The sequence below is a fragment of the Anser cygnoides genome, chromosome 2 (assembly GCF_040182565.1).
Source record: "Anser cygnoides isolate HZ-2024a breed goose chromosome 2, Taihu_goose_T2T_genome, whole genome shotgun sequence".
NCBI lineage: Eukaryota > Metazoa > Chordata > Aves > Anseriformes > Anatidae > Anser > Anser cygnoides.
In genome coordinates this window covers 17,517,072-17,529,308 of record NC_089874.1, presented here as the reverse complement: position 1 = coordinate 17,529,308, position 12,237 = coordinate 17,517,072, and the positions used below count along the sequence as shown (strand labels likewise).

The following is a 12,237-nucleotide window of genomic DNA, read 5'->3' as shown; positions in this document are numbered from 1 at the left end:
GCTTTAAGCACCATCATAGTACAGACAAATAAATGAATAAATGACAAATTAATAACATTACTTATTAATTAACTTGTTGTGAATTCAAGCACAAACTTTACTCAAAATCAGAACACAAGGAGTATCTCAAATGAGATACTGGAAATTACCTCACTGAGAAGATATCTCTAAATGTTTTAAAATATTTATGTACCATCTGATCAGCTGCTTACAAATGTAGAGTATTCACTGGCAAGCAGAATAGGTGGTTTTTAGCTTCATACTTTACAATCGAAACCACTGGTATTCTTTTCACAGACTTTAATCCATTTGTGTCTACATAATTCAACTCTCAGCCAGTGAACTTCAGTTTTCTAATAAATCATATCTTTGCCAAAAATGGAATCTTCCATTGCGGGAAGGCAATATTTTGTTTTAAAGGCATTGTAGGAAGAGTCAGTGTGTTCGTCTCTTAAGATTTTCCTCTCTAAAACAATAAAATGTGTGAATAAATTTTGTGCCTGCTTTTAAACTGTGAATTATTCATATCTACAAGACAGCTAACTCATCTGAGATTTACAAAGTATATTGACAATTATTAAAATCTGATTTAAACTCCTGAAAAAAAGATATCAACTTATTTCACAAGTTCTAAATTCACTGGTGATTTACATTAGCAATATTACCTTATGTTAATTTTTATCCCTGTGCATGAAAGCCAACATTATAGCACAGGAAGGTCTTACCTGGCAAACAGTCAAAGTAGAAAATTGGCCGAATATGAACTCTGAGGGCAATACTGTGGCCAAACAGAATAATGAAAATCTCTGATGTTCAAACAGAGCTTACATAGAAACAGGGAAGTTATTTTACCTGTTTTAAGTATTCATTCAACTATTACTGTAATATTGAATCCTGTTCAGAAGTATACTGAAATTCAATCCAAAGAAGAAGGTTCAGAAATAAAGGTTCAGAACTGACCCACCAAAATAAAGAATTGAAAAGACAGAGATTCCATGAGAGATTACACTCATTTAGTTAATTAAAGAGATGACAATGGAATGATTTGATCTTACTCTATAAGAATGTAGATGAAAACAGAACTTATATACGGCTTTTCAGTTTACAAAGCAACAGTATCATACATGTAATGGCATAGATAAAGTTAGACAAACTTTAGGCTACAAATAAGGTGCAAATGTTTTTATGGGGAAGCTATTTAACTACTGGAAAAAGTTTTGATGGCTCTAGTGGATTTTCCATCGCTGGAATTTTTTAAGTAAAGAGTCAGTGTTTTTCTAAAAGATATACTCTATTCCAAACAGAAATAAATTGAAGCAATGTCTGGTTTGTATGAGCAACGCTAGTCAGACTAGACCATTACAATGGTCTCTTCTAGTATTATAGTGTACAATGTAGTAAAATAATGTGTGTATCTATGATTATTCAACATGAAAATGGTGTCCAGTTTGCAGGACTATAATCTTATTTAGGCTTTTAAAATATTGGCACATTACCTTTCTTCCAGCCCTGCAAGTTTCCCTGTACTGCACAGCTTGCTGAAAATCAACATTCAGGAGGATATTAATTCAAATTTAGCTGTCTGAAAGCTAGCTGTTTAGTCTGAGTTAGACACCTAGGTCCTTTCTATCTATACTCAATGGAGAAAGCTAGAAACCTTCATGAGTCTATTCCTTCCAGAGATATTGGGCATCTATTTTCAGCTAGCATAAGTCTACAGGTGCGCTTCTCTTTCCATTTGCTACAGAGGGTGTCTTAGTTTAGACTACTTTAAACTCCATACCTAAAAGTGGCCTAAGTTAGATGAAAGGAATCCAGCCTTAATACTCCAAAGACCTTTTTCAAAATTCCTGGATTCAAGTTAGATCCACTAATTTAAAGCCTCTGTCTTTATTAGATCACGTTTAAAGTGTGCTTCAGTTACTGTTGGGCAGATAGTGTTTCATCACGATCATATCATAAATGTATGTCATCTGTATTTTTCCAAGAAAAGAATAAAGCAGTTTTTGAATAGCTCTTCCTTATTGTGCTATTATTCAGAATTCTGTCATTCCTGTCTAATAATGAACTGGATGCATAGCCATTTATGTCCACATACGAATAAGAGAATTTATGTTCTCCACTGCCCTGGGTAGGGATTCACCCCCTTAAGCACAGATATCTACAGTGCAGATGTGTAGATCTGATCTTTGAACCTGCACTCCCATTATAACCAAATGAGACTAGATAATACTATTGGGAGAGACTGAAGTGCCTTATCTTTGCATAAATGTCTAAATTAGGGGAGATGAAAGACAGTAAAGAATCTATTCCTCTTCCTTGACTATTACAGGAACTTAGGTGACTACTTCAGATGGGTTTGTCCACAGCATAAACATTTAAAGTTAAGATGAATGATGAATTTTGTTCTTTCACATCATGATTTTGGGTGCTTATTTTCACTTGTTCTTTTTTCTTTTCTTTTCTTTTTTTCTGGACTTTAATCTCCTCAGAGGTCTCTTTAGCCTCGCCATAAAAGACTGGCCTCGACTCTGTATGTGATGAAGCCATTCAAGCTTCCTAGGCCATCTTTGCAGAAAGAATAATCACATTTGACAAAAAAACGAAGCCAGAAATTGACTTTCACAACAGAATACCTTTCATCTTCCTTCATTTGCAAAGTAAGAATGCCCAGGAATACTCAGTTACATGTTTCTCACTTGCACATATTTCTTTGAATCTTTCCAACTATCTGAAGTATTTTAGAAGGTTTATTATGAGCAGTTTCATAAGTGCCTATATACAACACCACCCCAACTCATCCACTTCAAAAGCATATCCCATTCTACAACTTGCCAAGAAAGCCAAGAAAAAATGTGGCTCTAACATAGAGAAGTGTTGTATTAGTTTAATATGGTGACACGGCCTCTAGGAAAAGCCAATGATAAAAAAATTTTTTTCAGGATTTTCAGATGACTTGAATTCTTCCTCTAGGACATGTTTAGACTCATCTTTTCACTACTAAAGAACTTGTACTTCCTCATCTGTCTGCACCTTGCAGAACAGTCTTTCTACAATTCACCTTCAGAGAGCAACCCTGTAAAAACCTGTACATTTTAGCTGAGATCTTTTCATGAGCAATTTTCTTTGTTCTGCAGTTTCAACAGCACTCAACCACAGGTAGAAATCTTTGTTCCTTTGCAACAGCTACATTTTGTGAGGGGTTTTCTGCTGTATCCATGGAGAATGTGGTGATGGCTGAAGAATTCTAGTTATCTGTGATGTTTCCTATTTCTCTTCTCTCAATTGTAAGAGACTCAAGTGCAATGAATGTTGCCTGCTTCTGCTTATCTTGGCTATAAACTCTTAATACACTGCTGGATTTCTCTTCTTCCTTGGTCTGTGGACAGCTATTTCCCATCTTGAAAACAGGGTGATGCCTGATCTTTAGTCTAACGTCTAAAAATTTATCCTGTGTTCTAATGTCCCACATGTCATTACTTGGTCTTTGTAAAAACAAATTTCTTTTCCAGTACAGACATTCATTTTTACTTTAGAAAGAGGAAATATTTTCTGGTGTTCGACAGAAAGAAAGCATTGATTCGTCTGTCACAGGTCATAACAATTGTTCCATTCCTAGTCATAAGAATATTGAGCATGGAACTGAACATACAAGAAAAAAATCATGAACTGCCTTTCTAAACTTCCTCCAATATAGTCTTGTTTTCCCACTCAAAGTTTCACATGGCAGTTGACATACACCAGTATTTCCTGACATTTTTGTTACATAGCCTTGCATGAGAAAACTGACTGTACTTTGGGTACAGCTATGAATATAGGTGAGAACTAGGAACACTTCTCCCACAGCTGTGCACATACACCTGTTGCTTTGACATGAGTGATTAGCAAACACTGTTTGCAGCAGTGGCAAAAATGTGAAATATGAATATCTGCCTGAAACTAGTTTCCCTATATATATATTTATTCCTGGTGTCCTGGGCAGAAACATGTACATACACACTACATAGTGAGTAGTCAGAAGTCTGATGCTTTGAAAAAGTCTCTGGCCAACTGTTCAAGCACTCAGCAACTGTGTCATTCATGCAGAGTAAATGTTTCCCTGAAGCATCAGGCTTTCTGTGCATGTGAACACAGCACATGAATATGTGCTAAGAAACATCTGGGATTCTACATGTATTGCAACCAAGTCAGAACTACAGCAGCTGTGCCATTAATCCAACCAGGCATGATTACCGAATTACCAGAATCTGGTAAAAGGATGAAAAAAAATCAAAGGAACCCAGACAAATTTTCCAGAAGCAAAAATATAATGGTTTATGGAAAAAATCTGGACACAGCAATTCCTACATAAATACAAAAGAATGCTTTCAGTCAGCTCTTCCTTGGAGGGACTAGAAGAATGAAAACTCCCAGATATTCTGTGATCAGCATGGTACAGAAGCGCAGTGCAAAGAAAGATACCCAATAGCACAGACACAATAGTGCTGCAGCTAGTCTTACCTGTGCCTGGCAGACCAACCAAATAGATCAGGCAGGATTTAGCATTGTACTGACTCTTCCATTTGAGTTAATAAACCTCCTCCACCCACTCTCCTTTCCATCTGGGAATTTCTCTCTAGCCTTTCTGAAACTCCAGTAATTGATTCCTGATGGTAACTCCAACAATGCCAGCATGTAAGTCAAGTTCCTAAGTATTGCTGGATTGGCCAGCTATCATGGTGTCCATGTTGTGCTTCATGATCTGCTCAGCTCTGGCAATACTGAACAAAGCCAATTTTGCTAGAACTTCTGGAGAAACTGCTTTAAGTCCATCAGAACATATTTTCTCAAACTGCCCACCAAGCTTCACCTATTATATGATCATCCTCACTAGATAGGAGCCACTACGTCTCGCTGATCTGCTATATCCCCTTGTATCTAAATCCTACAAAAATGCCTATCTGTTGTTTTATATTGCTTTGCTGTTTTGCTATTCCAGGTATTTAACACAATATATAAGCATTAAAAAATGGTTGGAAATCTCACAGCAGGATAACTGCTAATTAAAACACCCTTTATTTAGGGTTAGAAGCTCCAGATGGTCTCAGGTATTTTCCTCTTGTGCTTGGGAGAACTCCATCCCTTAAATGATAGGGTTGAAAACAAACTACACTTTTTTTTTTTTTTTTAAATGGATATGTCTGTACTGCCTTATAGTACTAGAATAAGGTAAATCTAATACTGAGCTCCATGCTAACAAAGCTATGCTGATAAGAAATCTCAAGATAGCTCAGAAAACTAGGTCTGATGACCTCTCACTGCACTTCTGCCACTTTATGGTGTAGGGAGAACAGAACAGGGTCAAAGACTTTTGCAGTTTATTAACATGGATCTCTGAGCCATGTTAAATTCAATGCATACTCTGGTAGTGGATTCTCTGTGCGTATATACTAGTTGAAAGGCAAATGAATTTTGCAGTACGTCCTACAGTCCTGATTACCAATTGTTCATACATATTGTGGTTCCAGTCTTTCTTCTCCACCAGCAGTTTTTTTCCCAGCACAAACCAGAATGAAAGAGTCCTGGTGTGCATCCAGGTTTAGCCTGCAGTCAGTATGTGGCCAGGCTGTGCACCTGGACACAAGAGCTGGGAACTGCTCCAGGGGTCCCCTTGTTTAGGCTTACCCATTTTATCAATTCACCTTGTGTTAATGATTTCTTACAGACTTAAACAAATAGAGCCTTTATAACAGCTGCATTTATAGTCATTATGTCAGAACAAAGTTTCCATAAAGTGCTATTTTAAAATATCTGAATAATTAAAAAATACAGAGATACTATTTGTGAAGAGCGTATTTGTTTGTTTAGGTATGTATAATTACTTTCATATTATCCAGATTAAATGTCTGTGGCATCTATAATTAAGCACTTCCATGAAGGTTCACTGGAATTTGACTGAAAACAAACACATAGAGAAATGAAATATGTGCAGGCACTGAATTAAAGACAAAAACAAAAACAAAAAACATGTAGCTTACCTAGTTATGTGCAGCTCTTAGCCCTAAGTATGAGACATGTTTAAAGAATTTGTTTAGCTGGATGGATTTCTTACAATAATTCATTTATTTTAATTTTAAAAGCATCAAACTTGTTTTAAAGGCTCATATTACAATAATACATTTCCCTTTGCTACAAACTGGGTGGGTGACTCTAGGACTTCAGAGTCTTTGCTATACACACTGACTGCAGTAGGACATTGAATAGAAGACAGTTTACTTGAAGAGCTGGACAGACAGATCTCAGGTTTACAGTAACTTAGTACATTTGACTGTGCATTGGCTGACAGTCTTTGGTATGGATGGCATCAGCCATCTGATTAGTTTGACTCAATTTATCTGAAAATACACTCTGCCAAACTTCCCTTATTTTTGCTTTGGTGGGCGCTAGCAAAAGCTAATCCTTCAGGTAAATTACTGTGCAAAGCACAGCTCATTTTTATTGCCAATAAGCAAACTGAGCACCAAGGAATCATTGTGTTTTCCCACCTATGCATTTGTTTCACAGTCACCTCCTAGCTGTGAGAAGATTCCAGTTTACCAAAGTGAACAGCTTATGGCATGAATCAACAGTGGGGACTTTGAACGTTATAGATGATATTCTACATCACCTCCAAAAACCCTTCCCAAGACTTCTGCACATTGCAATACTTAGAAGTAATGAAGAATTATTCTAGGTCCCTCATGGCAAAGTGTGGTCACAGGTGTTTTCATCTTAATGCTCTTCTTTAAGCTCTTAATTCTTGATCAGGTTTGGCTGCGTTTTAAAGATTCGATATGGAACCAGTTTTGTTTGCATTCAAGCTGCTTTCCCCCAAAAAATGAGATCATGTGAACTACAGAGGAGGATTAGTCAAACCTTGTAGAGTTTCGAAATACTTCAAGGTATGTGAGAAAACACTGCATCTCTTAGTTACCTACATTTGCAGAGCAGATCTAAAATTCAAGTGAATTTTCTGTTCATGGAATGAATATTCTATTTCTTAATGATAAGGAGTGGAATTCAGACACTTTATCCTACACATCTTCATAACTACCTAAACAACAGAGTGATTATATCTGTTCCTCTACCAATATTTCTTTTGAGATACCCACCCGACAAACTACAGTTTCATCAACATTACATAGAGCGGCTGCTTCTGCATACTGAATGGGAAAGCCTATTATGACAAATATGGCTATTTTTCCTAACTGGATATGCCACAGGTATGGATCAATAAAGTACGCTGAGAAGCTGCTTCACTATCAAAACACAGTGAGGACGGGTTTTGCAAAGATCACTCATTATTTTTCATCTGCTAGAAATCAGATGATCTGAATCACTCAGGTTGGAAGGTATCACATGAGGCCATCTAGGCTGACCTACTACTTAAAGTAGGGTCAACACTGAGTTCAGACTGCTGATGGCTTTGTCAAGGCAGGTCTCGAAATTCTCTTGGATGGAGACTCCCCAGCCACCGTGGGAAGCTGTTCCAGTGCTATATTACCCTCCTGGTAGATTTTTTTTTCCTTATATTCAGATGGAACCCAGCAATTTCAATTTATGATCCCTGTCTCTTATCCTCCTTTCATGCAATTCAGTAAAGAGCCTGCCTCTGTTTCCTCGCTAAATTTCTCTTAGATACTGGCAGGTTGCTATTAGGGATCCCTACCCAAAGGTCTTTTTTCTCAAAGCTAGACATGTTCAGTTCCCTCACAAGTTATGCACTTCAGTTCCCAACCATCTTGGTGGCCTTCCGCTGGATTTGCTCAGATTAATCCACATCTTTCTTGACATAGGAGCCCAAAGCGGACACCTGATGTGATTTAACAAGTGTTAAGTCACCAACTCTGACCTATAGGTCATGCTGCTGCTAACACAGCCCAGTATGCTGTCAGCCTTTATCACTCCCAGGGCACACTATTGGCTCATGTTCTGCTTGCTGAACCAAAACCCCTCGTCCTTTTCAGCTCCACTGCTACCCTGGTAGTTAATCTTGCAATGGACCAAAATGTAGCTGCTTCCTGTCATATTAATAATGCATACCTGCTTATATGATACAAATGCATGTCTGTAACGGCCCATGTGATGAGAATTGGTCATATACACTCTCAGATGTTTAGGCCATCCATCAGTTATGAGGTGGCAAAAACTTCCACTTTGGTTCTGTGCTGGAGCCACATGCTATTATGTCATCAAACACTTGTCCATTTCATTACAAAAATACAAGTTTCTTGTACACAAGAAAGGGAAAGCGCACCCTGAGCAAAATGCTTAGATGCAACTAAGTTAATCCAAGTTCATTTATTTCATAATTCACTTTTCCTTTTATCAGTTCTCTTTTCTCCCCTTTAACATACTATAGTAATTCCAGAACAATATAAAAACAAAACACCTACGATATTTTTTGCATATCCCTACTTATCTGCAAGTGCAAATAAATGCTTTTAATTAGTGTAAATGTTTTAACTAGGACTAAAAACTGAAAATGAACCTAGACTCAGACGTAATTACTATAAAAGCACATCACCAGAAATTTGCAAAAATTGACAATTCCTAAAATTTCTATCTCTAAGGCCATAATCCTTCTCTCTCCTGTGAAATAACTTCACTGGCTTCAACTTGTGAGATAAAATTTTGATAGAAATCTTTTTGATAGAAAAATTATTTCTAGAGAAAGGCTTTTGGACAATATTCTCATGCTTAACTCCTAAAATATGATTTCTTATAAGTGAATACAGAACTCATTGAAACAGCTCCAAGTAAGCTAAGCCTTTCTTAATTTTAATTTGTTCCCAAATCCAGTTACACTCAGTTCCAAGGTGGCTTTCTGTCACACTGGCCAACTCTCTGTGCTGATAAAATGCTGATGTAATGTCACTACCAGCCGAGGTCAAGTCAAGTCAAGCACTTTAGAGGTGAATGTCCACATGTCCATAACCACTAGGCTGTGACAACTCTAGCACTACTCTTCCCTATTTCACTACTTAATTGAAATTTTCTAAGGGAAAGCTCAGAATATTTGAGGTACACAGCAGCATCCAAAAACTATTTCAAAAGAAAGGTCTTTTTTGACCAAGCCAAGTAAGAAAATTTCCACCTCACCTTCACCACTCCGTTTTCATGCATGGTGATACAGTTGCTGGGATCCTCTGAAAGCTGATATAAAGCCTGAGCTGTAGCTCTATGAACCAAAGGATCATTTGACTTCAAGTAACGTACTAAGGGAGCTACAGCCTTGCTCTCTCCAAAGGTAACTCTATTGCTTCCCCACATGCAACAGTGAGAAATGGCCTCTGCTAAGTGACGTCTTAATTTGTCATTGTTCTGAAAAAGGTAAAAACATAATAAATTAAAAACAATATAATACAATAAAAATTTCATAGGAAGTCAGTACTGTATTCTAAAACTTTTTTACATCCTCCTATTTTAATTGTAGTACAATTAAAAATTGGAGAGAACTGTGAGGCATGGAGCCCTTATTATTCTCTTTGTAAGAAGTGCAGTGAATTTTTATATTATTTTAAAGGTGCTTTTAGACTGACTGGAAATTAGGTAAGATTAGCATTAAAATTTAACATATAGTCCATCGCTGAGATTCTCTGTGCATTTCAGATTTATTGCTCTCTCAACCCTTTGTACTTTTTCCATACAGCAGCTGCATTTCTGAAAAGCAATATTCAGCAACAGTGATTACTAAAATGAAGCTCATCTTCCACAGCAATTTTAGTACTAGCCACAGAGTGCTTTCATGTCCAATATACATCTCATGGAGGAGGAATTCTGCATCTCTCCCTGATAGCTGCTGCAAAGTCTATCACTCATGTCACAACCTTTTAGTTGGGTATAATGCAGATTGATATAAGAAATTCAGATACTTAAGATAGTATGTTTAGTATGATACTTAATATCGTATGTTTACTTACTGTGTTTGCTAGGTTAGACAACAGAGGGACGACTCCGTGATCTGTTATGACAGCTAAATTTTCTTCATCTTTAGCTATATTTGTAATGGCTGCACATACACTTGCTAAAACTTCTTTATTCTTTGATTTTAGCAGATTGACTATCAGTTCCAAGCCACCAACAAAGGACCGAACCATCTCCCCAGCATCCTAAACAAGAGTCATAAGAAACATTATTTTAAAATATTCAATATATATTTTATGTGAATGTTAAAAAAAAGAGATTGGCACAACATAATTGTTCCAAACTGCAGTTAGTGTTCTGTCACCTTCACCAAGAAATATGGACAATTTGGAACTCAAAACTCTTGACTGACAGATAAGAGTTAGACTGTTTTAAATAGCACCATCTAAGCAGAAATTCAATGCCTAAATAAAGGTATCTAGTGCCATTTTAGATGACACAGGGTATTCTTTCTGACTGCAAGCTGTCACTTCCAAAGGTATGCAAGTTTATCTTATCTGCTGTACTTGCCAGGCATGTGCCTCATATACCCTCGGGCACCTTAAACACCAAATAGACACCCCTGTTTAGGCTCTCCCACTGTCTTCTGTTTCTCACATTAAGTCTGACAGCTAAGACAAAAGAGTGGCAATGTTCTTTTCTTATATCAATGCAAATGACTATTCAGCAATACTTGCAAGCTTATTCAAGAGGCAGTTACACAAGTCTTGACAGCAACTGAGAGAACCAAGGTACACTTCAGAGTATGATCAACATAAAATGTGGCTAGTGGATACAAACACAACTCTAGAAGAATGTCTAAGTATGCTTTTAGAAAATAAATAGAAAACTAAACATGGTATGTCCAGAATAAAACAAAGTTAATTTCAAACAAAGCATCATTATGACGTTTAAGTCCTTGCAGCAGAAATGTATCATAGAATCATTAAGGCTGGAAAAGATCATCTGGTCCAACCATCCCCTTGTCACCACTAAACCATGTCCCTAAGCACCACGTCCAACCTTTTCTTAAACACCCCCAGGGATGGTGACTCCACCACCTCCCTGGGCAACCCGTCCCAATGCCTGACTGCTCTTTCTGAGAGGAAATTTCTCCTGATTTCCAACCTAAAGCTCCCCTGGTGCAACTTGAGGCCATTCCCTCTAGTCCTATCACCAGTTACCTGTGACAAAAGGCCGACCCCCAGCTCCCCACACCTTCCTTTCAGGTAGTTGTAGAGAGCAATAAGGTCTCCCCTGAGCCTCCTCTTCTCCAGACTAAACAACCCCAGTTCCCTCAGCTGCTCCTAGTAGATGTTAAAAGTTTTTATGTTTGAAATTGACAAGACAAATTCACAGAAAAAAAAAAATAATTAACTGTTATTTAATTTAAAAGTATTCCCTCTGATTGGAAAAGTTTCTGGACCACGGATTTCTCAAAGGTGGGAGAGAGTTCTGGGGAGGGGAGCCACTGCTACAAGTTTGCCCCATTCTTCTACATTTCCTTACGCATGCCCCGTAGGCCAATATGAGAAACAGAATACTGGGTGAGTGAACCTCTGGTCTAGCACAGAATTGGCTATTCTCACACTTTTGTGTTTATTAGTCAACTCAAATTAGCAAGCACATGCTTACATGTTAATGTGTAAAACAGAAAACCGTCAGCTTTGGCACTGCAAGACTGAACTAACAGGTATGGAATTCATTTGGTTGCCTCAGGCAAATGGGAACTGGCAGTTATCTCATAAAGTGACATGCAGCATACAGTACTTCATGTACCCTTAAAAGCACACAGGATATAAATCTAAGTTTGTTTAAGCACAGTTTCTTAACTGATTAAATTACATAGTCACTGACCAATGCTGTACACCAAGATTCACTGTAGTCTGTTAAAAACTGAGATGTCTGAAAAGAAACATATTGCTATTTCTTTGGTAAGATGTTCCACCATGTAAGATTACATGACTTTAGTCAACCTCTTTTCAGCTTCCTCCTAGACAGAAACAATGCCAGAATAGAAAAACATCAACTTCTTCAGATGATTTTTTACATGTTTATTCAATCTGTGGGTAATTCCAAGCAGCATTCCAACCACCTAGAAAAGGTCCTTAGGATGCCTAGTTACACAAAACCTAAGAGACAAGATTGCAAAATGGAGCATCATTTCCAGAAACTTTATTGTAAGCATAATAATTAACAACGGAGTGGAATGAACTTCAAGTGCATAACCTGAAGATATCAAGCTTTATAACGTAATCTGGAGAAATCACTTTGTTATTTGACTGGGCCCTTCAGTTACTTTAGTTAAGTAGA

The 12,237-nt window shown here is 37.4% G+C and overlaps 1 protein-coding gene across 3 annotated transcripts in view; it reads right to left on the bottom strand.

Moving 5' to 3' along the window:
- The window catches only part of ODAD2 (outer dynein arm docking complex subunit 2), a 96,070-nt gene that overhangs the window by 17,917 nt on the left and 65,916 nt on the right, over nt 1–12,237 (bottom strand). For all 3 annotated transcript variants that reach the window (XM_013191740.3, XM_048076523.2, XM_066991565.1), the window contains exons 18-19: nt 9,942–10,130; nt 9,121–9,342 (exon numbers count right to left, since the gene is read on the bottom strand). In XM_013191740.3, the coding sequence (XP_013047194.3) occupies nt 9,121–9,342; nt 9,942–10,130 (411 nt within the window). The remainder of the gene's footprint in view (nt 1–9,120; nt 9,343–9,941; nt 10,131–12,237) is intronic.